We start from the raw sequence: 25404 nt of genomic DNA, 5'->3' as shown, positions 1-25404 counted from the left end.
TGACTAGGGGATTTTAACAGTAACTTCATTGCATTGTTAATGTAAGCCTAGACTGTTCTGGTGCTTCCTTGCAGTACACCCCACAGAGGGTCTCCTGCCTTGTGATGGTTTGCTATGTACCCCACAATCTGGCACTACAGCGGGGCAAAATGCTGGAGGAGGAGCCGAACCAGGAGGGGCTGGAGGATGAGTCTGGGGAGGAGCCACAAGAGGTGCCGAATGGAAGACTGGTGGTGGCAAAGGTCCGGTATACCCAAAGAATCAGGGAGGCCCTCATCCTCGCCTGATTCTCATAGGATGAAGCTTTGTCTGATAGCTCAGCTAACCCCCCCTAATCCCTCCTTGTTCCCCACCTAATCCCTCCTTGTCCCCCCCCCCAACTACCCTGTTCCACCCACCAAGGGTCTATGTAACATCACTCAAAGTGGAGAGCAACAGGGAGTGGGGGTGGAGGCAGTTACTGGACTCCTGACTCCTGAAGGACTGTCTTATGGACTGAACTAATCTCTCAACGCATCTTCTCTGCTGTTGTAGCGCTATACTCTGATTCCGTCACCTGATGTCTCTGTATTTACATTGTGTATTTATCGTCAATCTTGTTTTTCATGCACGGAATGATCTACCCGGACTATATGCAGAACAATACTTTTCACACTACCTCGATACACGTGACAATAAATCTGAATCCATATTGATAGCAATATAAAGCTATATCCGCTCAATTTCACAAAACTACACAAACGCACGGTATCACCCTCTGAAGGTTCCTCAACAGAAACAGAGGAGAAACCTGAGAATGTTAAATCATGTCTAGAACTTTGTCATAGAAAAGCAGCAGCAAACACAGCCTGCAGCTGGGAAGTGCTCTCACAACTAAGAAGGCTAATTTCTCATGAGCAATAGCCTTCAGCTATGCTCGGAGTCAAAGGTAGTTCAAGTAACCTTCAGCATAGAACCAAGAGCAGAGCTCTGTCCTGGAAATGTTTGGTAGGACAAATGTGCATTAGCTGTCGTTGCCCTCCGTTATGGGTATCCATAATATTTCAAGATGCTTTGAAAACCTCACAAAATCCTCTGCTCCCTCCTGGAGGGCGATAAAGGAGGCAAAAGATTAAGATTTATTTTCTTAAACTCCCACACTTACTTCAACTCCAGACGTCAACTCCAGATTCTCACTCACTGCAGCGAGCAAGTTTTGAACTTCACAGCTCCAGGGTCCCAGGTTCGATTCCCGGCTTGGGTCACTGTCTGTGCAGAGTCTGCACGTTCTCTCCGTGTCTGTGTGGGTTTCCTCCGGATGTTCTGGTTTTCTCCTACAGTCCAAAGATGTGCAGGGTTGGTGGATTGGCCATGCTAAATTGCCCTTATTGTCCAGAAAAGTTGGGTTACGGGAATAGGGTGGAGGTGTGGGCTTGGGTAGGGTGCTCTCTCCGAGGGCCGGTGCAGACTCGATGGGCCGAATGGCCTCCTGCACTGTGGATTCTATGAATTCTACTACTCTATGATTCACCCAACGTCCACTGTTGGCACCCTTTTGGGTATTGAAACTTCAAGTGTTTTTGCCTGCTTAATCCAGGAATCCAGAAACCATAATCGCCTTATCGTTAGTTTAAATCAACAAACTGCAAAAAGACAGAAGAGTTGAATCTGAGACTTCATCACTTTTATATAGCTTAGTACCTCGTTGGATAAACTTGTGTCTTGAGGGCTCTTGATTAGAAACATAGAGAAAACTGGGGCTGATCAGCCAACTCAATAGCCTAATCCTTCTTTTCCCCATATCCTTTTGATCTCCTGCGCTCAAGTGCTATATTTAACTGCTTCTTGAAATCATACAACATTTTGGATATCACCTATTTAATCTATGTATTTCAGAATGCTACAGTCACAGAGGACAACAGATCACAGCCATCATTTAGCCCTCTAACATCCATACCATCAAAGGAAACTATGCAAAAAGAAAAACTTGATTATTTAACTGGATCAGGTAACTTAGTTGAGTGAAAAATGTTCGCTGTCATGGGATATTGAGAAATAGCAGCATATTATTCTGAAATAAATTAACATAATTTATCTCTGTACTAAATTGACTCACTTAGACCAGAAAGATTATTTTTGTCAGAAACAAAAATGGTTTAGAAGATAGGGTGTATTGCTGGGGAGATTGGGAGCCGATGAGGGAACTCCATTTTGAAATTAACCAATGCTGTATCCTGTATCTGAGAGTTTGATATTGCTAAGTTTTGAAAAAGGTTATAATTGTCCAATTCGTTCTAAGTTTATTGCACAACAGATAAGAAAATGTGTGTCATTTACTTTAAAACCTTCATTATGAGACCCCAGTGATTGTCAATAATTCTAATAAGTATTTCACATCTCTGGCTAATTAAATTTCAATTTTTAAAATGACCCGTCCTTAAAAGGCAGTTTTATACAAAAACTTCTTTGCTATTAGAATCCTGTCTCTGAATGGGCAGTGATTCTGTACAACACTATTTTCTATTGTACAAGTTTCAGATATCAGTCTGTAAGATGATACTTTTTGTATCCAGTATCAACCTCAAGAGATTTCAGGTACACTATGGTCTGATTCAAAATAAAGGTCCTTTTATGGTATTTGGTGATATTTATTAAAGATGAGTTGAAAATAGTACAGATTTATTTAGGAACTCAAAAGCTGTAATTATTTAATACTGTTCCAGATTTTTGATTGCTTTTCTGTTTTCTAAAACTTCTGTGAAGTGGAAATTAGAATTTTTGATCATTATGTTTGCTTATTGGATGATTTGTGGATGCAACTTAAAGGTTTTTCAGGCTTATATATTAATAACCTGAATATACAAACATAATTTCAAAGTTTGCAGATGTTGCAAAGCTTGGAAACGTAGTAAACAGTGAGGAGGGGAGGACATATAGACACATAATACGTTGCTCGATCAGGTGCGTGCCTGACCCAGAAGTGCATCAAATCATGCAAAAATATGTCGGCCATGTATCCCGACGTCGTCGTGCCCTCTTATATTTCGATTGGCGCACGTGCGCTCGAGTTGGTAGCAATCCATTGATAATCAGAAAGTCAAATTAAATTAATTAAATAATAGTTGACTGGGATTTTACATTGCTAGCTGCCTTTATGGTTGGCGGGCGGGCTGATTGGGTGGGCAACCTTTTATTTTTAAGCTGCAACCTCGATCCAGGACGGGATGAATTTCAGGGCTCAATTAGAGACTAGCACAGTGGGCTAAACAGCTGGCTTGTAATGCAGAACAAGGCAGCAGCGCGGGTTCAATTCCCGTACCGGCCTCCCTGAACAGGCGCCGGAATGTGGCGACTAGGGGTTTTTCATAGTAACTTTATTGAAGCCTATTTGTGACTAATAAGTGATTATTATTAAATAAAATTAACAAATCTATCTGGGAAATGAGGTCTGGAGCAGTTTTTCCACTGATATTTTTTACAGGTCTGCAGCCCCCTCAGCCAGCTCCACAGCAGCTGTACCGCTGAGGAAACACATTGGAACTGCCAGCCTGCACATTCCCTTTTCTTGGTGCCCGCCCTCTTTCCTGTCCAACCTGACAGCGCTCAGCCATTCACAGAGCGTGTTTCATGTCAGGCTAATTGGTCACCCAACGTGATATTGCGTTAACAACGTGACCACGTGCGGGAGTGTGTTTCACATCTGCTCCCGCACCATCTTCAGGAAATAGAGTAGTTACAGCATAGATGAAGGCCATTCGATATACTGTGTCAGGGCGAGTTCTATTCAAGAACAGCTTGGATATAAAATTGAAAACAGAAATGTAAATTTTAGTGCAGGAAGAATGAGAAGAGGCATTATGCACAAAATTGTACAATTTAAAACGGGTGCAGGAACTGAGAGACCCAGGAGTTTAGGTACACCAAGCTGAACAGGCTGTTGAAAAGGCTTTCAGGATATTTGGTTGTATGAGTCAAGTCATAGAGTACAGAAAAAATTAAATCTTTATAAAACATGGTTAGGCCCTCACTACAGTACCGTGGCCAATTCTGATGGACTACACTTTAGGAAACCTATCAGGACTTTAGAGAGGAGGCAGAGAAGCTTTACTAGAATGGTGTCAGTGATGATAAACTTCAGTTATGTACAGAGAGTAGAAAAGATGGTGTTGCTTTCCTTAGAGTCGAAGTGTGATACAGGTTCGAAATTCTGCAGGAATTTGATAGAATAAATAAGGAGTGACAGTGACAGAAGGGTCAGTAACCAAAGGACAGATTGAAGGCAATTGGCAAAATAACCTCAACCAAACTCTCAATCACATTTCCCATCACCAGTCTCAATATATTTGTTAAAACTTTGCTATTCATTCCTTGCAGAATTGTTTCTCTTACCTTTTTGCTCCTCATTCCTTTCTTTTGTATCCCGCTTGTTGATTTTTTTTATGGCGCGGATATACTGTTGAATTTCCACATTTCCTTGCATTGACCTTTCATTTTGCTAGGAAGGGCAGTTCTACAGTTGGGAAGACTGAAGGTTGACATGACCTCATCAGAAAGTCAACAAATTCATTTTTAAATGGTTTTTCAGTGCAAGTCAAAGTGTATTACAGCTGGATGAATTCTCTCACCAATATAATCAATCTTGCTGCATCAGAGAACATAACTGTGGTGTCAGTTAATTGTGTACAAGTTAAGTTTGATCTATTCTGTGCATCTAATTTTATCCCACCAAAAACATCTCACATTCTATGAATTATTCCATATTTCCATGTAGGATTACCAAACAGTTTTGCAAAATCTCTGCAGCAAGCTGAAACTCTACTCTGGAATCGGCTTCAACCTGGGTGGAGATGGCTAATGACTAAGCACCAAGCAGAAGACAGTTGTTCAGACACAGACAGTGATGATTCATTGCTATCCCCCGATCTGGAGAATAGATTTCTTTCAGGGAGACTGGCTGAGGCAGAGCGGATTGCCTTTGACCTAGGTAAATGTTGTCAGCTGCAACGAAGTCTAAAAGGAGGCTTATTTCATGGTCATGTAAAATCATTGCCCTCAGATGTTCTGGGCACCACTGATTTCCATTATCATCGGACCATATCGAGTTTAGCAAATAATTATGCAAAACTTCAGATACTGCTGGAACGTAGATCTTGTATTCTTCTAAATAAAACATATGCCATGAGTGTAAGTGGAGCATCCAAGTTTGTAAAAAAACTGACTGAGCTGTTGACCCAAGAGCAAGAAATGTCCAAAAAAGTAAATCTGGGCAAGGATCATTCAAGTGGCATATCTGTCAAGAGACTTGGACGTCTGTGTGAAGAACTGAGATACCATACAAGCCACTGGAAATGCCTCAGTGAAAAAATTAAGAATGATCCTTGGTTAAATTGTCAGCTGATACATATGAAGGAAACTTTTAACCGTATGAAGCAGGCGTTGACATTGTTGGGCATATATGCTGTTTTTCTCATGGAGCAATATATTTCCACAGTACTTTGTACCTTAGCGTATGTTAAACCATATGTTCTTCCCTCCGAATCGCTTTGGGAATTTTTTCGTGGTCTGGAAATATTCAACAGCATTGTATCAGAATCTAATACGCATCTGTCATGCCTTGAACTGAAGAATGATATTGAAGAAATAAATATAAATGAATCTGATTTACTGTCTCAAAGATGGGAAGTAACATCGCATAGAAACAGTTGGAATTCAAAAATTGAACCATTCCTAGTAGAAAGAGTATTGAGCGTTTTAGCCAATGAGAGAGGAAGGATAGCATCTCAGTGTTTCTATGAAGTCATCACGACAAACAAAATATTTATTTCTACTGTGCGTAGCAATAACCTCACAGTTTTGGATTGGGAAAACATAAAAATATCTTTTCTTCAGAGTTGCACAAGTAGTCATAATATTTTTTGTGGTGAAGATGTACAAACTAACCTGTGTCGGCCACAATTAGAGGACAATCGGCATGGATTAGAACCATGTACCTGTAAGAGGTCCGTTAAAGAATTCTGCATGGAAGATGAAGTGCTTCTGAACCGTATTGTTGATGGGTTTGCTACATCCAACATGCTGTGGCAACATGTTCTGAACAGACCAATGTCTGATAAACCACAGGAAGTTAAAGCTCAAGATTTGCAATTTCAGCACACCCCCTCAGCAGAAAGTAAACCTGAACAAGATTTAGAAGCCAAAAGATATGCTGAAATAAATCACCATTCTTTAGTTCCTCCTATTAGGAGAAAATCTGTACATTGGCAGGACTCTTCACACTGTGAAGGAAAAGTTGCACTATATTCCAAATACAAAACCATGATGTGGAAAGCATTTGCAACTCACCTGAGTGATCTATTTTACTTCCAACCATTGCTTTCTTATGGAACCTCTAAACATTCTATTGGAAAGCTGGATCAGTGCAAAGCCCAAATTACTGCACTACTTATTCAAGTATTGCATGAAGCATGTTACAAAGGTAAGCTTGTCTGCAGAATATTTTTAAAAAAAAGAAAGACTTGCATTTAATATTGTGTCTTTACAACTGGTGAAGTACCTCTGAAGTGTATTCACGGTTTCAATGTAGGAAACAGAAACGGTGTCTGGGCTATTAATGACTGCAGCTCATAGAATCATTGAATGGTTACAGTGCAGAAGGAGACCATGTCTGCCTCTACCATGTTCTCAGGCAAGACATTGCAGACACTAACCATACTGCCTAAAAATGATTTTCCTCATGTCACCTTTGATTTCTTTGCCATTCACTTTAAATTCACGTCCTCTGATTCTCGCCGTTTTTGCCACTGAGAATAGTTTCTCCCCATCAACTCATGGGGAGACGATCGCATAGAGGTATTGTCACTGTACTGGTGATCCAGATACCCAGGTTAATATTCTGGGGACCAGGGGTCCAATCCCGTCACGGCAGATGGTGGAAATTGAATCCAATAAATATCTTGAATTGCAAGTTTAAAGATGACCATGAAACCATTGTTAATTGTCGTAAAATACTCTGCTGATTCATAATGGCCTTTGGGGAAGGAAATCTGCAGTCTTCATCTGGTCTGCCTTACATGTGACTCCAGATCCACAGACGGACCACCTGGCATTGACTAGACAGTGGAAACAACAACTGCAAACCAAGCCCTATCGACCCTGCAAAGTCCTCCTTATTAACATAGAGTTCTAGAGTCAGGCAACACAGAACATGCCCTTCAGCCCATTGTGTTTATGCCAGTCAAAAACAACCACTGAACTATTCTAATCCCATTTTCCAGCTCTTGGCCCATAACCATGTATGCCTTGGAATTGCAAGTGCACATCTAAATACTTCTGAAATGTTATGATGGTCCTGCCTCCACTGCCCTTTCAGGCAGCAAGTTCCAAACTTCCGCCACCCTCTGGGTAAAAAGGTTTTTCCTCCCATCCCCTCTAAACCTCCTGCCCGTTGCCTTACGGCAAATCTTAGACATATCGAGGGGTTGTGCCAAAATTGGGAGAGCTATCACGCAGACGAGTTGAGCATTAGCCTGACAAAGTCATACTCATCGAATCACTCTCACCATCCCTGGGTATGTCCTGTCTCACTGGGATGACAGACCCAGCAGATGTATCCAGGCACCATGGTTTACAAGTTGGCAGGGAGTTGCTCCGTGAGTAATCAGCATCAACTCAGGACCCCATGAAGATTCATGGCTTCAGGTCAAACATGGTCCATGAAACCTGCTGATTACCATCCATCGTCAGCTGATGAATCAGTACTACTCTATGTTGAACACCACTTGGTGGAAGCACTGGAAGGGGCTGGTTTTGCACAGTGGGCTAAATAGCTGGCTTGTAAAACAGACCAAGGCCAACAGCGCGGGTTCAATTCCCGGACCAGCCTCCCCAAACAGGCGGCAGAATGTGGCGACTAGGGGCTTTTCACAGTAACTTCCTTTGAAGCCTACTTGCGACAATAAGTGATTTTCAATTCATTTCACGGAGGGTGGCAAAGGTGCAGAATGTACTCTGGTGGCGGACTTCGATGTCCGTCCTCAAGAGTGGCTCGATTGCACCACTACTGACTGAGTCCTAAAGGACATAGCCGTTAGACTGCACCTGTGACAGGTGGTAAAGGCACCAACAAGAGGGAATAACATATCGACCTCATCCTCAAACCTCATCATCTGTCCAAGATGGTAACGGTAGGAGTGACCACCACACAGCTTTTGTGGAGACGAAATCCTGTCTTCACATTGAGGATACTTTCCATCGAGTTGTGTGGCACTACCATTATGCTGAATGGGATAGATTCAGAACCGATCTAACGGGGGAGAGAGAGAGAACGACTCTCCACTGGTTAGTCATTCCTAGCTCAAACAAAGATTGATGTGATTGTTGGAGCTTAGTCATCTCAGTCCCAGAACATCATTGCAGGTGTTATTTAGTGGAGTGTGCTCGGCCCAACCACCTTCAGCTGCTTCATCAATGTTATCCTTCCAACATAAGGTCAGATGTGGGGATGTTTGCTGATGATTACACAATGTTTAGCACCATTTGTGACTCCTTCGACACTGAAGCAGTCCATGTGTAAATACAGCAAGACCTGGGCACTATCCAGGATTTGGCTGACAAGTGGCAAGTAACATTCACGCCACACAAGTGCCAGGCAATTACCATCTCCAGTAAGAGAATCTAACCATTGCCCCTTGACATTCAATGGCATTACCACCACTGAATCCCCCAATAGCTACATCCAGGAAGTTATCATTGACCAGAAACTGAACTGGACTATCCATATAAATACTATGGCTATAAGAGCAGATCAGAGGCTAGGAATGCTGCGGCGAGTAACTCGCCTCCTGAGTAACTCACTTCCCACGGTCTGTCCACCATCTACAAGGCACAAGTCAGGACTGTAATGGAATACTCCCCACTTGCCTGAATGAGTGCAGCTCCAACAACACTGAAGAAGCTCGACACCATCCAGGACAAAGCAGTCCGCTTGATTGGTGCCCCTTCCACAAAGATTAATTCCACTGACGCACAGTAGCAGCGGTGTGTACCGTCTACAACATGCACTGCAGGAACTCACCAAGGCTCCTTAGGCAGCATCTTCCAAACCCATGACCACCTTCAAGAACAAGGGCAGCAGATACATAGGAACACCACCACCTGGAAGTTCCCCTCCAAGTTGCTCACCATTCTGACTTGGAAATATAGCGCTGGTCCTTCACTGTCACTGGGTCAAAATCCTGGAACTCCCTCCCTAACAGCACAGGTGGGTGTACCTACACCACGTGGACTGCAGTGGATCAAGAAGGCAGCTCACCACCTTCTCAAAGGCAGTTAGGGATGGGCAACACATGCTGACCTAGCCAGCGAAGCCCACGTCCCATAAAACTGAATTAAAATAAACGTCCCTAGTCCCCTTGAAATATTGAACACTTATGTCAAGTCTCATCTCAACCTTCTCTTCCTTAAGGAGAATAGCCCAACATCTCTATCCTATCATGTGAAGTTAAATTACCACTATTCTTAGAACTCCCCATATACCAAAAAGGGCCAATCAGATGTTCTAAATGGTGCACAAGGAGTTTCACTCCTTGAATCCTTTGCAGACTTAAGTAGGTGCTACTCAAGTCAAACTAGTGTTTCAAGTTATCCCCGGTATAACCTATATCTTCAAAGAAGATTTTATCGACTTGCCACTTAGTAGCTTCGATCCTGGGTCCAGCCTTGCTAAGAAAACACAGTAGACTTATCAATATTTTGTAATTGGTGCTGTTTAGCACAGGGCTAAATCGCTGGCTTTGAAAGTAGGCCAGCAGCATAGTTCGATTCCCGTAACAGCCTCCCCGAGCAGGCGCCGGAATGTGGCGACTAGGGGCTTTTCACAGTAACTTCATTTGAAGCCTACTCATGACAGTAAGCGATTTTCATTTCATTTCATTTCATAATAACCACTGTTTCAGGTTACGGTTAATTTAAAACTTACTTTATTTTACTTTTTAAAAAACTGTCTTTACAACAAGTAAAAATATCATGCTTCTGAATTCTCGGTGCCGGTTGATCCAGGCCTCCATGACAATCATTCTTCTCTGTTGGTTTTCTCCTGGTTGATTCGCTGTTCTGTTCGGCTTTCGTTTTCAATCTCTCCCATGTACCGAAGCAGCTCTGCGATCTGAGAGCTGAATGTCGGCTGCTAGTGATTCAGGATGTTTAATACCCTTTTCATAGCCATGCTGGTTACATTTTATTACCTTTAAATAATATCTTCTCATTTATGCAATTTTGATTTGTCCATTGTACACATCTAGTTTCCATCATGTCTAACCAAAGGATGTTTCAGTGATAAGCATTGGTAAAAATGCTTTGATGCTTTTCAAATTTTAGAGGAGTGATACCTCCTGTTCTCATCATGTTTTACTGACTCCTCCTTGGTGTTAAATTTATGCCTCAGTGAATTTGATATCTTCAAATTCCCACATTCAACTGGTGCCAGCAGGATTTTACTCATACACTTTATTATCACTTAGTTCAAACATAAAATCCTGACAATTCTTATTCAATTCTTACTAAAATAATTAACTTCTATGAAAGTGTGAACTATTGTTTCCTTCATGTAACTAAAACTTAATTTGCTAGCATTTCTGTAACTTGAAAGGACGGCATCAGATTTCTCACGTTGATAAAGGCTATTTGCATTTCAAACCCTCTTTTCTGAATGATGTTAACCCTTTGTGGGATTTTTGCTTGCTTTTTCTCATCCTTTAGGTTTTGCCAGACCTTCATGTTTCAAATGTCATCTTTTCCTATCTAACTTTACACCTGTGACTGAAGTCTTTTAACCTTGGAATCATGATTATAATAATCTTTATTGTCACAAGTAGGCTGACATTAACACTGCAATGAAGTTATCGTGAAAAGCCCCGAGTCGCCACATTCCGGTACCCATTCGGGTACACAGAGGGAGAATTCAATGTCCAAATTACCTAATGGCATGTCTTTTGGAACTTGTGGAAGGAACTGGAGCACCTGGAGGAAACCCACGCAGACACGGGGAGAACGTGCGGACTCCGCACAGACAATGACCCAAGCCGGGAATCGAACTTGGGACCCTTGTGCTGTGAAGCAACAGTGCTACCCACTGTGTGCTACCATGCATTGTAATTTTTTTATGCTCTCTCCCCTGCCTTCACCCATTTCCTGTAGTGTGCTTCTAGGATTCGATACAGTACTCCAATTGAAGCCAGTGTTTTATAAAGATTCACCCTAACCTCCTTACTTCTCTATTCTATGGGCCAGGTTTTCCCCCATTGAGGGGGATTCGTACGTCAGGGTATTTCCCAACTATGTGATCCCATCTCCTGAGTGGCTGTGACCATCCATTATACTTTCTTTAACCAGTGTCGGACGCAACCTGGAATCAGGACCGTGGTCTCTCAAAAGAGGGCAATGATGGGAACAGACACTGGTAGCTGCTGTGACAGTGGGGCTAGAAGGCCTGCCTCCGTTTGCTGAACCATTATCCCAGCTCTATAGATGAGTGTGAGGACCCCAACCCTCAGATCCATACCCCTCTCGCCCAACTCTTGCCCCCCACATCCCCCATGCCCGCTAGACTCCTTCACTCCCCCATCATACCCTAGTATCACTAATATCCACTATGTCCAGCACTATAATGATGCTGGGAAGATTTTGAGATGGTCTTAAATTGTCAAAATAAATAGTCGTTCAGAAAGCACTTAAAAAAATGTTTTATCAAGTGGCATAAAATTGTCAAGCTATCAGTCCCTTTGTCGGCTGTGTTAACAACCCATCCAGAGCTGAATCAGTTGGGAGTCCATGATGAATCGATGGAGTTTGGAGCTCAGGCAAGTATGCATAATGCTCGTCCATGACACAGCTATGTAAACAAAGCATCCAGAACTGAATACAATAAATCCTTTAAAGTCAGTGAAAACTCAACCATCTATTTAAGCTTAAACGCAGGGGAACAGATGAATCAAAAGATTAAATCACAGGAAACAACTGATATTGTCAAATCTGAATATCAATATCAAGTGATTTGCTCATTGGATAAGGAGTTCTAACGCCTTAATCATTGTATTAAAACATTTAACTTATACAGCATACATTATAACATGCAACATCAATTAACTGTCAAAAGATGTCTGACTCCAGACTAGGGATCCCTGTGGTTCATGACATCCCTGAGCCATCGTTTAACACGTGCCTTCAGTACCTGGTCTGACTCCACAAAAATAGCAGGAGACTAAAATGCCAATCTCTGCCATTTAGGCCAGGGTGCAAGTGTTGCTAATGGTTTGCGACCTTCCCACTTTTAGTCCATGGGTTTTAACATTTGCTAACAAGTTGTCATTTGACAATTTACCATATGGCTTATGTACACCATGTCAACTGCATCACCCACATCCATCCTCTTTATTCCTCCCCCTGCACCTGCTTCTAGCTTCTACCAGGAGATCTGCTGTCATGGTATGTCACACTCTTCTGTTTAGCACCATCCTCGTCCATCCACTGTAGCACATCTGCAACCACTCTGTGATGTTCACCATCAAATCCTATTTCTTTTGCCCTCCACTTTCCCTTCAGAAAAGATCTCTGTAGCTTTTCAGCTTTGATATTTTCACCATTTCATTTCGATCAAATGACTATACTGACATTTTATTTTCTGGATGTCACTTTTTAGGGTTCTTTTTGTTCTTGCAATTTCAGACAGCAAATCATTTGTCATATGGGTTGTGCATGAATTGCATGGAATTTCCAACACACACCTTAGCATCCAGGCCTCTATTTTATTCTGCAGATCTTTATTTATTGTTCAGGTTTCAGGAAAGCAGATAAGACCGTAAGATGTATGAGCAGAAGTAGCCCATTTTCAAATGTTCGTTCACGGGATGTGGGCGGTGTTGGCTATGCCAGTATTTATTGTCCATCCCTAATTGCCCTTCAGGAGGTGGTGGTGAGCTGCCTTCTTGAACTGCTGCAGTCCATGAAGTGTAGGTACACCTTCACTGCTGTTAGGAATCACATTTGGCAAATCGAGTCTGCTCCATCCTTCAGTGAGATCATGACTGATCTGATATGATCATTCTTAATTCCACTTTCCTGCCTTATCCCATAACCCTTGATTTACTTACTGATTAAAATCTGTTTATCTCAACCGTGAGCATTCTTAATGACCTAGCCTCTACAGCCATGTGTAATAAAGAATTCCACAGGTTCATTATCCTCTGAGGGAAAATATTTCTAATTTCTGTCTGAAAGGGTGACCCTCTTAGTCTGAGATTATGCCATCTGGAACTAGACTATTACACAACGGGAAAAAACCTCTCTGCATCTCCCTTGACAAGCCCCGTGAGAATCATATATATCTCAAAAGGTCGCCCATCATTCTTATAAACTCCAGTGAGTCCAGGCATAATCCACTTGATCTGTCCTCATAAGAAAATCCTCCATACCTGGGATCAACCTAGTGAACCATCTCTGGACTGCTCCAGTGCCAGGCAATCTTTCCTTAGATAAGGGGAGCAAAACTGTTCACAGTATTCCAGGTGTGTGCCTTGTATAATATTAGTAAGTCTTTCCTATTTCTATACTCCATTCCCTTTGCAATAAAGGTCAGCATTCTGTTTGCCTTTCCTATTACCTGCTGAACTTACATGCTAGCCTGATTTATGCAAAAGGACACCAAATCCCTTTGTGCTCCTTTCTTCTTCCTACCAAAATGCATAGAATGTGACATCTTATGAGTTTTTTCCCTAGTTTCTAACTTGTTTTCTTGTTAGCATATCCGCCATCTTCACAAAATTACTTCTAGCTATCCCTATCTTCCTTCTGACTTTCTGTCTCCTCATCCAAAAACTCAGTTGTGTTTTTGTAACATGGGACTGGGATCTCTGCCGCCAGTAGCTCATTTCCTGATGCTGCAGAGAAATCAGTGCCTGGGGAAAAAAAAGGAATCTGGCGGCGATCCATTTCTGATGTTCCAGGCCGCCACTGGAGTCGGGATCGAGGTTTGCGACCAGCACCTGCGGGAGGATGCAAATGGGTCTGTAAGACTGCCTGCTCTGGGCTCTCGTGATTCTCCGGTCCTCTGGGCTGGGAATCACGTGGGTGAGAATTGGTGCAGGTCCTGACAAGCGTATCTGATGTGGTGGACCTCGCAATGGGCCAAGGACTCTTTAAGGGAGTAGCCCCCAAAGTCCATTGTAGGGCCACTCTCCCTTCCCCCCCCCCCAACAATGCAAGAGCTACCCATCCAGCCCCCACTACCTGAGCCCCTAATTAATTAAAGAAATCCATCAGAGACACCCCAGGAGACCCCCTAAATAAAGAGAACCCTCCAGAGACCCCCTAATCAAGGAGACATCGCCCAGCAACCACCCAGAAGCCCCAAGAAAAGACACCTCTGCTTGGAAGCCCTCCCAGAAGAGATACCCCTGCCTGAAGCCTCCTCTGAAGAGATATGTCTGCCTGGAAGCAAGAAAGCAGTTCGGTTAGAGGCAGAGGAAACAATCACTGTTTTCAAACTCACGAGGCAATATACCAGCTGGCTTAGGCAGAGGAAGAAGAACCCTCTGTTAATACCTGGAAAGGGAAAACCAGTCAGCTGGGTTTAACCCCCTCCGACCTTTGATCTGCAAGCCATTCATTCATTTCTCTTTGATATTGATATTACTATCATGTAATTAACAGATGCCAAGCACATCCAGCTGTCAGCATTGTTCTATTCATCTCCCTTCACAGTTGAGTAACTTTGAAGTGGTCAGCTGTGAACCTAATCACAATGTTTATAAACATCAGCTCCTGGACCACTTCAAAGAGAGTTAAGTGCTTTCCATTCATCTCCCTTCATGGTTGAGTGACTTTGACGTAGTCAGCAGTGAAACTTAACTCTACATTGCTGAGATTTCACTTTACCATGACTCCTTCTTAGTACCTAGCCAGAAGTAATTTTATGAAGATGAAGGATGTGCTAACAACCCTTCTTTGTATCTGCAGGAAGGATTTAAACTAAATTGGCAGAGGGGGGGTTCTGAGAGAAGGTTCAGCAGGGGGAGATACACAACCAAATTTAGAAAAGACAGCAAGTGAGCTAGGAAGGCATAGAATGTCTCAACCAGTTTTGTCACAAGGGAGTTTGCCAAGATTAGATAGTATTTGTTCTAATGCAAGGAGTCTGACGAACAAGACAGGTGAGTTGAGGGCACAAATTAAAACATGGGGGCATGATATCGTTGTTGACACTGAGGCATGGTTGAGAGAGAGAATATAGAATCATCAGGCAAGACAGGGTAGGTAAAAGAGAGGAGGGGGTCTCGCAATTTTGATAAGGGAATCAATTTACAGCAGTAAGGAGGGACAACATCATGGAAGGCTCTTCAAATAAAGCCTTATGGGTAGAACTTAAAAACTAAAGAGGAGCAATAACATTGCTGGGAGTGTTCTCCCGGCCCCCTAACAGTTTGAGAGAAATACTAGAGCAAATATGTCGGCAAATTTCAGAGAAGTTTACAAGTAACGGGGTTGTGATGTGGGGGATGTCAACTTCCCCAATATTAACAGGGGTAATCATCATGCGAAAGGTTTAGAGGGAGTGGAATTTTTAAGTCAGTACATAGAAGGTCCCATAAGAGGTCCTGGACTTAATTTTAGATCACGATTTTTTTTCTCTTTACTCGTTTATGGGATGTGGGCATCGCCGGCTGGGCCAACGTTTTTTGCATATCCCTAAGGGCATTTAAGAGTCTACCACATCGCTGTAGGTCTGGAGTCACGTGTAGGCTAGACCAGGTAAGGATGACAAGTTTCCTCCCCTAAAGGACATTAGTGAGCCGGGTGAACTTTTACAACAATTGTTTCATGGTCATCATAATTCCAGATTTTTTAAAAATTGAATTCGAATTCTGCCATGGTAGGATTCAAAACCAGATTCGCAGAGCATTACCCTGGGTCTCTGGATTACTGTCCAGCGACAATACCACTACTTTACTTTAGATTGGGTATAGATTAGATAATGAGGAAACAGGAAGCATTTTGCAGACAGTGATCATTTTTTTAAAAGTGTATTTTATTCAAAACATATTCAAAAATACAAAAACGTTTTTGCAGCCTCTACAGGAGGCTTCCTCCACCCTAACCCATTCTCACCTCTCCCTTCCCCACTACGACCACACTTCTCTACATTCGCTTCCCAATAGTAGTGTAGCAGGTTTGGTAATGCCAACCCCACTCTGCTTCTGTAACAGGACCCTCTTTATCTGTGGCACCTTCCCCACCCATATAAACTCTGAAATCACCAGCTTCCAGAAAAAAATACCTTTGGAATAAAGATTTGAAGTGTCTGGAATACGAATAGGAACGTTGGCAGGACATTTATGTTCACCACTTGGACCCTCCCCGCCAGCTTCAGGTATAGCGTATTCCACCCCCGAAAGTCCTCCTTTATCTCCTCAACTTTTAAGTTCTATTTGTGCAACGTTACCCACTCCCCTGACACCTGGGCCCCCTGATACCTAAACATAGCCCTGGCTACCCTAAATGGTAACACCCCTAAATTAACTCCCGACCCACCTCGTTCGCCGGAACATCTCGCTTTTCCTCACGTTCAATTTATAACCCGAGAAAGTCCCGAACCTCTCTAATAAACCCATACTCTCCAGTGGGTCTGACACACAACAGGTTGCCTGCATACAGCCACATCTGGTGCTCTGTACTACTCCTCATAATCCCCTGTCACTCTGCTGACCCCCTAAGGGCCATCGTTAAGGGCTCTATCGCAAGCGCAAACAAGAGTGGCAACAGTGGACACCCCTGCCTTATTCCCCTATGCAACCCGAAACTCCGTGAGCTCATCTCGTTGGTCCGCATACTCGCCACCGGAGCCACGTAAATCAGATGCACCCATGCCACAAACTTCGGCGCAAACCCAAACCTTCCCAGAACCTCAAACAGGTAGTGCCACTCCACCTAGTCAAAAGCCTTCTCTGAGTCCATAGACACCACTACCACCAATACCCGTCCCCTTGACAGGGTCATGATGACATTCAATAACCACCTTATATTACTCGAGAGTTGTCTAACCTTCACAAAGCCCGTTTGATCCTCTGCAACCACCCCGGGACGCATCCCTCCATCCTCCCTGCCACTAATTTAGCCAACACTTTCACGTCTGTATTCAACAGTGATATGGGCCTATATAACCCACATTCTAGCGGGTCCTTCCCTTTCTTTGGGATTAGCATAATCATCGTCTGTGTCATTGTCTCCAGCAGGTCCCCCTTCCTCAGCACCTAGCTAAATGTCCCAGTGAAACTCCGTGGGGAACCATCCTACCACGGGGCCTTCCCCGACTTCATCTCTATAATGCTTTCCACCACTTCTCTCAATCCTAATGGCTCAACTAGCGCCTGCCTCCTCTGCTCACCCAGCCGTGGGAATTCCAACCCATCTAAAAAACTGGCCCATATCATAGAATGTACAGTGCAGAAGGATGCCATTCGGCCACTCGAGCCTGACCCTTCCTCACCCTCGAATCGGCCCTATCCAATTTCTCATAATAATCCTTGAACGCCTCATTTATCCTCCCCGGCTTGGACACTACCTCCTCCTTCCCTGTCCAGACCCCTCAGGATTTCTCTGGACGTGGCCTGCGTCTGTAACTGATGGGCCAGCATGCGGCTCGTCTTCTCTCCATATTCATACTGCACCCCCCTTGCCCTCCGCAGCTGCCCAATAGCCCTTCCTGTCGTCAGTCTATCGAACTGCCACTGTAACTTCTTATGCTTCGGCAATCCCTCCACGGTGAGGTCTTTTGAATATTTCCTGTCCGCCTTGACTATCTCATCCAATAATCGTCCATACTCCTGTCTTCTCTTCCTATCTCCATGCACCTTGAACGCGATAATCCCCCCAACTATCGCCTTCAGCGCCTCCCAGAATGTGGCTGCAATACCTCCACATCTTGGTTCAACTCCACCCTCCCAGCTACTTCGCCATCTGCAGCCTTCCCATTGACCTGGGGCTTGACCTGTGCACCCTCCGCTCCAACACACAATTAAAGTCTCCTCCCATAATCAACCGATGCGTGGCCAAGACTGGAATCGCTCCCAGCAACCCCCTCCCCAACCCCACATCGTCCAAAATCGCTGCATATCCATTCACTAGCACCAGCGACGTTGCCTCCAACACTCCGCTCATTATCACGTATCCCCCCCCCCCCCACCAGGTTCCGCATTTGCTTAGACTTAAATCCCGTCTTTTTACTCAACAGAATGGCCACCCCCCACTTTGAGTCAAACTTCGAGTGAAACACCTGACTCACCCATCTCTTCCTCAACCTAACCTGATCCGTCACCCAGATCTGTGTCTCCTGCAGAAAGACCACCCCGCTTCAAGCTCCTCAAGTGCGCAAAGACCCGAGATCTCTTCACCGGCCCGTTCAGCTTCCGCATGTTCCATGTTATGAACCTTACTGGTGGCTTGGCCCTCCATTCCCCTCTACTGCCCGCCATCCTCCCCTACCGATTCTGTCCCCTTTAATTTCACCCTAAACTGGGCCTATCCAAATTGGCCCCCTTCACCGCCCATAACCACCCTTCTCTTCCAACACTGCCACATCGCATCCCCCACCCCGACCCTCCCCTGGCCAACCCTCGCGGCCATCTCCCCACCTCACTTCCGTTCACCAGCATTACCTGCCAGCCTGGCTGCTCCTGCCCGAAGGCTTCTCCTGTCTACCCCTCCCGCCAGCCTTTCCTCCTTGATGAATGTAAATGGCTCCTTGTGGACCCCCCCCCCCCAACAAACAAAGACATATCCAAAACACCACCACACAGGCGCCTGGGGGGTGGGGAGGCAGCTGACTCCTTACAAACTTATTATCCTTTAACAAATAATCACCACAATGAAATCCCCCAACCCAAGAAGAAAGAAAAAAAAAAAACACCTCTGTCCCCCACACTACCTGCATCCTCCGGACTTTGTTGTGCCAACTCGTCCATCTCCCATCAGAGTTTAGTTGTCCCACAGTCTATGCTCTTTAATAAAAATCTTTGGCTCCTTCTGGGGTTTTGAAATAGCACTCCTGGCCTTCAAAAGTCACATGTGGTTTCACCGGGTACAGCACCCTAAATTTGACCTGCCATCGATAGAGCCTGTTAAACCCAGCACACCAAGTGTTGCTGTGCCACAGGTCTCTTCCAATTCCTTGGCCAGGTCTTAACCTTCTTCTGCCGGATCTGATATGCCACTCCCCAGGGAACTTCTCCACTAGAGTATTGTTTGCAGTTCTGGAATCCATATTATAGGAGGGATGTGACAGCACTGGAAAGGGTGCAGAGGAGATTTACCAGGATGCTGCCTGATCTGGAGAATTTTAGCCATGATAAGAGATTGGATAGACTGGGAGAAGAGCAAATTACTGCGGATGCTGGAATTTGAAACATAAACAGAAAATACTGGACAATCTCAGGAGCTCTGACAGCACCAGTGGAGAGAGAATTGAGCGACCCTTTCCGAATCTGGACTCTTTGTCAAAGCTGGGGTTGTTTTCCTTGGAGCCAAGAAGACTGAGGGGGAAATGATTGAGATGTATAAAATTATGAGGGCCATTGACAAAGTAGACAGGAAGAAACCTTTGCCCTTGGGAGAGGGATCAATAACCAGGGGCATAGACTTAAGGTAAAAGATAGGGAGGTTTAGAGGGGATGTGAGGAAAATAATTTTCACCCAGAGGGTGGTGGCAGTCTCAAACTCACTGTCTGAAAGGGTGGTGAATACAGCGACCGTCATAACATTTAAGAAGTATTTAGATGTGCACTTGTGATCCAAGGCATACAAGGCTGTGGGCCAACTGGCAAATGGGATTAGAATAGTTAGGTCGTTGTTTTTGACCGGCAGATGCCATGGGCCGAAAGGGCCTTTTCTATGCTGTAGACCTAAAGGTCTACAAACACACAAGTTTTTTGGTGAAGAAATTAAATTTACCACTGCCTAGTTTGAACCGATAAAATTGACTGACTTTCGGTTGTGTGCCAGAAATGTCCTTGAGCTGGGGAGAAGGAAACGGTTGTTAACCAATAAAACCTGCTGGGTTAGGGTTGGCTGTGATATCGCAAAACAACACTCAGCCTGAGGACATTGTCTATCAGAGCTCTCGGAGGATGTGTGTCCATTTGAGCAAGGTATCAGAGAGTTGACTTTGTGGATAGAGTTGAATTGAACATTAGTCACTGTCTTCAAGAGAAGCGTGGGAGATTGTGAATAATTTTATAGCCCTAAAATTCTTTAAAAGAGAACTTCATTCTGGTTAACCCAAAGAAAGGATGCTTGAGATTTTCTTTTAAATCTTGCCTTTCAGTAGCAAGAGAATGACATTTGTGTGGATTAATAGTTGCAAACATTCCTCTGGGTCTACAGTAAATTCTAGCTCTGCCTAGTTTAACAGATTTCACTGTTGTCTACATTTTTTAAACTTTGTGTGAATAGGAAAAACATTCTGAGGTTTTAATGCTGCTTTATGGCACAAAGAAAATGCATCAGACAAAGTAATGCTCAGAAAATGTTTTGGATGTGAAATTCAAGGTTTTTTTTTAGATATGCATTGTGGGGCAGGAACAAACATGTGCTCACGTTGCTATTTGAGAACTTTTCACATATCTGTGAAAACTTCAGTCAAATCTGACAGCAAAGGGACAAAAGAAAATTGCCCTTTGGATTGGATTGTGTTTGTTTTTTTTATGTGTACCGAAGTACAGTGAAAGTATTTTTCTGCAAGCAGCTCAAACAGATCATTTACTACATGAAAATAAAGTAAAATAAAAAGAAAGTACAGGGTAAAAAGGGTAACAAAAGGTCCACAATGTAAATACATAGACACTGGCATCGGATGAAACATACGGGAGTGTAATATTAATCAGGTCAGTCCATAAGAGGGTAGTTTAGGAGTCTGGTAACAGCAGGGAAGAAGCTGTTTTTGAGTCTGTTCGTGCGTGTACTGACTTTTGTATCTCCTGCCCGATGGAAGAAGTTGGAAGAGTGAGTAAGCCTGGTGGAGGAGGTCTTTGATTATGCTACCTGCTCTCCCCAGGCAGCGGGAGGTGTAAACTGGAGGAACAACATCTCATCTTCCAGTTAGAAAGAATACGCTACAGCCTTCCGGTCTCAACATCGAATTCAACAACTTCAGATGATTAGCTCCACCCCACCTTGACCCATTTGTTTTCATCCCATTTAATTTTAACTGAGGTGGGGGCTTGGGTGGGTCGGTGCGGACTCGATGGGCCGAATGGCCTCCTTCTGCACTGTATGTTCTATGTATGCCTTTTCTACCATTTCTTTGTTTCTTAATATATAACACCTCCCCCACCATCTTCTCCACCTTTCCTTACCCTTTCTACACTTTGCTTCCCCCTTTCCCTCCTCCTACATCTACATATGTCAGAGTTTATCCTCTGATGCCAGTTTCTCTGCTGTTTGGCCTTTCACATCTTTTGTTCTCTCTGGGGCTGCCATTAGACCTCTTTCCCCTTAGTTTCTGTGACCATTAGCACCCGGTTTCCCTGGATTTCTGTGGCTATTACTCATCTTTCATTCTCACTCCATAGTATAAATATTTCCCATTTTCTCTGTTAGCTTTGACAAAGAGTCATTGGACTCAAAACATCAGCTCCTTTCTCTCCCTACAGGTGCTGCCAGACATGCTGAGACTTTCCAGCATTTTCTTTTTGGTTTCAGATTCCAGTATCCGCAGTAATTTGCTTTTATCCAGTGTAAATAAAGTCAATGGATGGGAGGCAGGTTTGTGTGATGGACTGGGAAGAGACTGTAATTTTTGTGGACTGATAGCCACAATCATTCATCTGATTTACTGATTTACCAATCTCTATTTACTGAGTAGCTTTTTCTTGCAACCTTAAATTGGTTTCAATAACCCACAATGTTTTAGTGATGTGAATTATTCTCTCTTGTCTCTTTTAATCTTCTGACTGAAATCTGTTAAGAAATACACATATTGTTGTTTCGCTCAACAGTGTATCATTTTTTAATTGTATTTTGAGTTTCAATGTTCAAAAACATAGTTAAAAATAATAACCTTTATTGATGTCACAAGTAGGCTTATATTAACACTGCAATAAAGTTACTGTGAAAATCCCCCAGTCGCCACGTTCCGGCGCCTGTTCGGGTACACTGAGGGAGAATTCAGAATGTCCAAATTACCTAAGAAGCATGTCTTTCAGGACTTGTGGAAGGAAACTGGAGCACCCGAAGGAAATCCACGCAGACACGAGGAGAACCTGCAGACTCCGCACAAACTGTGACCAAAGCCGGGAATCGAACCCGGATCCCTGGCGCTGTGAAGAAACAGTGTTCACCACTGTGCTACCGTGCCACCTGTGTTAAATTATTATTTTCTTTATAAATTTAGAGTACCCAATTCATTTTTTCCAGTTAGGGACAATTTAGCGTGGTCAGTCCACATTTTTGGGTTGTGGGGTGAAACCCGCGCAGACACAGGGAGAATGTGCAAACTCCACACGGACAGTGACCCAGAGCCAGGATCGAACCTGAGACTTCAATGCTGTGAGGCATTGGTACTAACCACTTTGTCACCGTGCTGCCACCCTGTGTTAAATTATATTAAACAAGGACTCAATAAAAAATTAATTAAATAAAATAAAAAAAATAATTAGATTAAATTATCTTAAACAAGGACTCCACAAAAAAAATGACACCAAAAATTTTAATTTGTAAGGTCATATATAGTACATTTTACAATTCGGGACATCCCAAGTACTTGCAGCTAACAAAGCACTTTTGAAGTACAGTGTTGGCTGTCATAGTTTAGGAAATGTAACAGCCAATTTGCACACTGTAAACTCCAGCAAAGTAATCATCTTTTTTGTTGTGATCTTGGTTGAAGTATAAATATCGACCAGGATATTTAGCAAAATCATCACAGTACTTGATTTGATTTTTATTTGATTTATTGTTACATGTACCGAAGTACAGTGAAAAGGATTTTTCTGCAGCCAAGGGAACATACACAGTACGTACATAATAGATTAAAAAAAATAATCGACAGAGTACATTGACAAATGGTACATCGACATACAGTGATTGGTTACAGTGCGGAACAAGGGGCCAAAAGAAGCAAATACACGAGCAAGAGCAGCATAGGAAGTTATGAATAGTGTTCTTACAGGGAACAGATCAGACCGAGGGAGAATTGTTGAGGAGTCCAGTAGCTGTGGGGAAGAAGCTGTTCCTATGTCTGGATGTGCGGCTCTTCAGACTTCTGTATCTTCTGCCTGATAGAAAGGTCTGGAAGAAGGCAAAGCTAGGGTGGGAGGAGATATAGACAGAATTGATGTGAGGATGGCAAGCTTGTGTGATGTGTTGGGCTGAGTTGACCACACTCTGCAGTTTCTTGCGATCTTGGGTCGAGCAGTTGCCATACCAAGCTGTGATGCAGCCGGATAGGATGCTCTCTATGGCACATCTGTAGAAGTTTGTGAAAGTCGATGCAAACATGCCAAATTTCTTTATTTTCTGTAGGAAATAGAGTCGTTGTTGGGCTTTCTTGACTTGCATCAACATGAGTGGACCAGGACAGTCTGTTGGTGATGGTGACCCCCAGGAAGTTAAAGCTATCGACCATCTCCACTTCGGAGCCATTGATGCTGACAGGAGTGTGTGTCGTGCTACGCTTCCTGAAGTCGAAGATCAGTTCCTTGGTCTTTCCGACATTTAGAGAGAAGTTGTTTTTGGTACACCAAGCAACCAAGTGATTTATCTCCCTTCTGTAGTCTGATTCGTTGTTGTTTGAGATACGACCCACCACAGTTGTATCATCTGCAAACTTCTAGATTGAGTTGGAGTGTGTCCAGGGCTGTTGGGGCAGGTGGCACTGATGCATTGGCTGACTGCTCAAAGTGGGCATAGAACATGTTCAGTTCATCGGGGAGGGATGCTCCAGCCCTAGATATTCTACCTGGCCTTGCTTTGCAGCCTGTGATCTCGTGTAAGCCCTGCCATTGTCGTCGTAGGTTTGTGTCATTGGCCTGGGACTCTAGTTTGATGCGGTATTGTCTTTTGCATCCCTGATGGTTTTTCGTACGTCGTACCTGGATTTCTTATATAGGTCAGGTTCGTCAGACTTGAACGCCTCAGTTCAGAACTTCAGCAGGAGTGAACCCCTTGTTGAGCAACGGTTTCCGATTCATATTTCTGCAATATCTCACTCCATCCTAGCTCATCAACTTGTTTTAGGCTTTCTTTCCCTTTGCATCCTTTGGTCTTACAAAACTGGTCTAATGTTCACTTTTCCAACCCTTTGCTGCACCATTATCCTTTAATGCTTTGTGACCTTGTTTTTCAAGTGCTTTATAAGATTTAGTTGTTCTGTAGTACAGAACTTGATTAATGCTGAAAAAAGAGACATGCTGTCAAAGCTTTTTATCTCGTACTCATCAGGACAGAGTTCATAAATACCAATTGTAAAGGTAACAACAATTTATACTGCATGAGAAGGGAGGGATGATTGAGTCCTAAGTGGTTCTGATTGGTAGAGGCATTGCCACGAAGAATGCACCAGGGAACTGTTAAATGCCAAAGCTTTGTTCAAGTTCAAACTAGGCAAGTTTTGCCTTGATTGGGCAAGTATTGGAGAATGAACCAGTGAATGGTTGTTCTCCCCCCGCCTCCAAAACCTTTTAGTTGAAAAAGGTGCAATGCTTGGATATGTTCCTTCTGTTTGCAAAAGACAAGGCCCAGTCACACACTGAAAATGTGCAATGCAGGGAGTGCATGCTCATTTGATACTAACATTGCCATTTTAGAGCTCCATTTTCCAGCTCATGCTCAGTCTTAACCTTGCATATATAAGCATGTGTGCTGCAGCAGGAAGACTCCCACAACCCCGAGCCGCCCACCCCGATCCACCAACACTAAAGGGATCATGATATAATTACAGGCTACGTCCTGGATGATTTTTTTTGGTTGTTCCTATGATTCTACAAATGGTTGATGCTTTCCATAGTTGCTTCATTGTTGCAAAAGACAGCAAGGAATTGGTGTGGCAGAAGCTGAAAGAGACTGTGCTGACTTCAAGACTTTCGCCCAACCACATGTTCCAAAGACATAGGATTACAGCATGGAATACAGTATGATTTAGAGAATGAACAACGGCCACACAGAGCAGGACAATCAGCTGGAAGAGGGAGATGTATGGGGACGAGCACGGAGGGCAAGGAAGACTTCTCGTTAGAAGGTCATTTCTGCCCAAGGTGCTCGGAGAGCAGTTCTCCTAGTTCTTGGTTAGCGAGGAATCGTGTGTGAGACATCTCTACTTAATTAAGTCCTCACTGAATTCCGCCATCTGCTGAAGCACAGCTGCAACCTCGGCAAGGTCCACAA

The 25404-nt window shown here is 43.6% G+C and overlaps 1 protein-coding gene across 6 annotated transcripts in view; it reads left to right on the top strand.

The window, feature by feature from the left end:
* Positions 1 to 25404, top strand: part of LOC119963922 — a 136978-nt gene that overhangs the window by 48205 nt on the left and 63369 nt on the right. For 4 of the 6 annotated variants that reach the window (XM_038793343.1, XM_038793341.1, XM_038793345.1 and 1 more), the window contains 3 exons: positions 75 to 242; positions 1876 to 1987; positions 4751 to 6454. In XM_038793343.1, the coding sequence (XP_038649271.1) occupies positions 75 to 242; positions 1876 to 1987; positions 4751 to 6454 (1984 nt within the window). Of the gene's footprint in view, positions 1 to 51; positions 243 to 1875; positions 1988 to 4750; positions 6455 to 25404 lie in introns of all 6 variants that reach the window. The other 2 variants (XM_038793347.1, XM_038793346.1) reach the window with 2 other exon arrangements.

Source organism: Scyliorhinus canicula, chromosome 3, assembly GCF_902713615.1.
Source record: "Scyliorhinus canicula chromosome 3, sScyCan1.1, whole genome shotgun sequence".
In the NCBI taxonomy this organism is placed as follows: Eukaryota; Metazoa; Chordata; class Chondrichthyes; order Carcharhiniformes; family Scyliorhinidae; genus Scyliorhinus; species Scyliorhinus canicula.
This window is presented reverse-complemented; position numbering and strand designations above follow the sequence as displayed.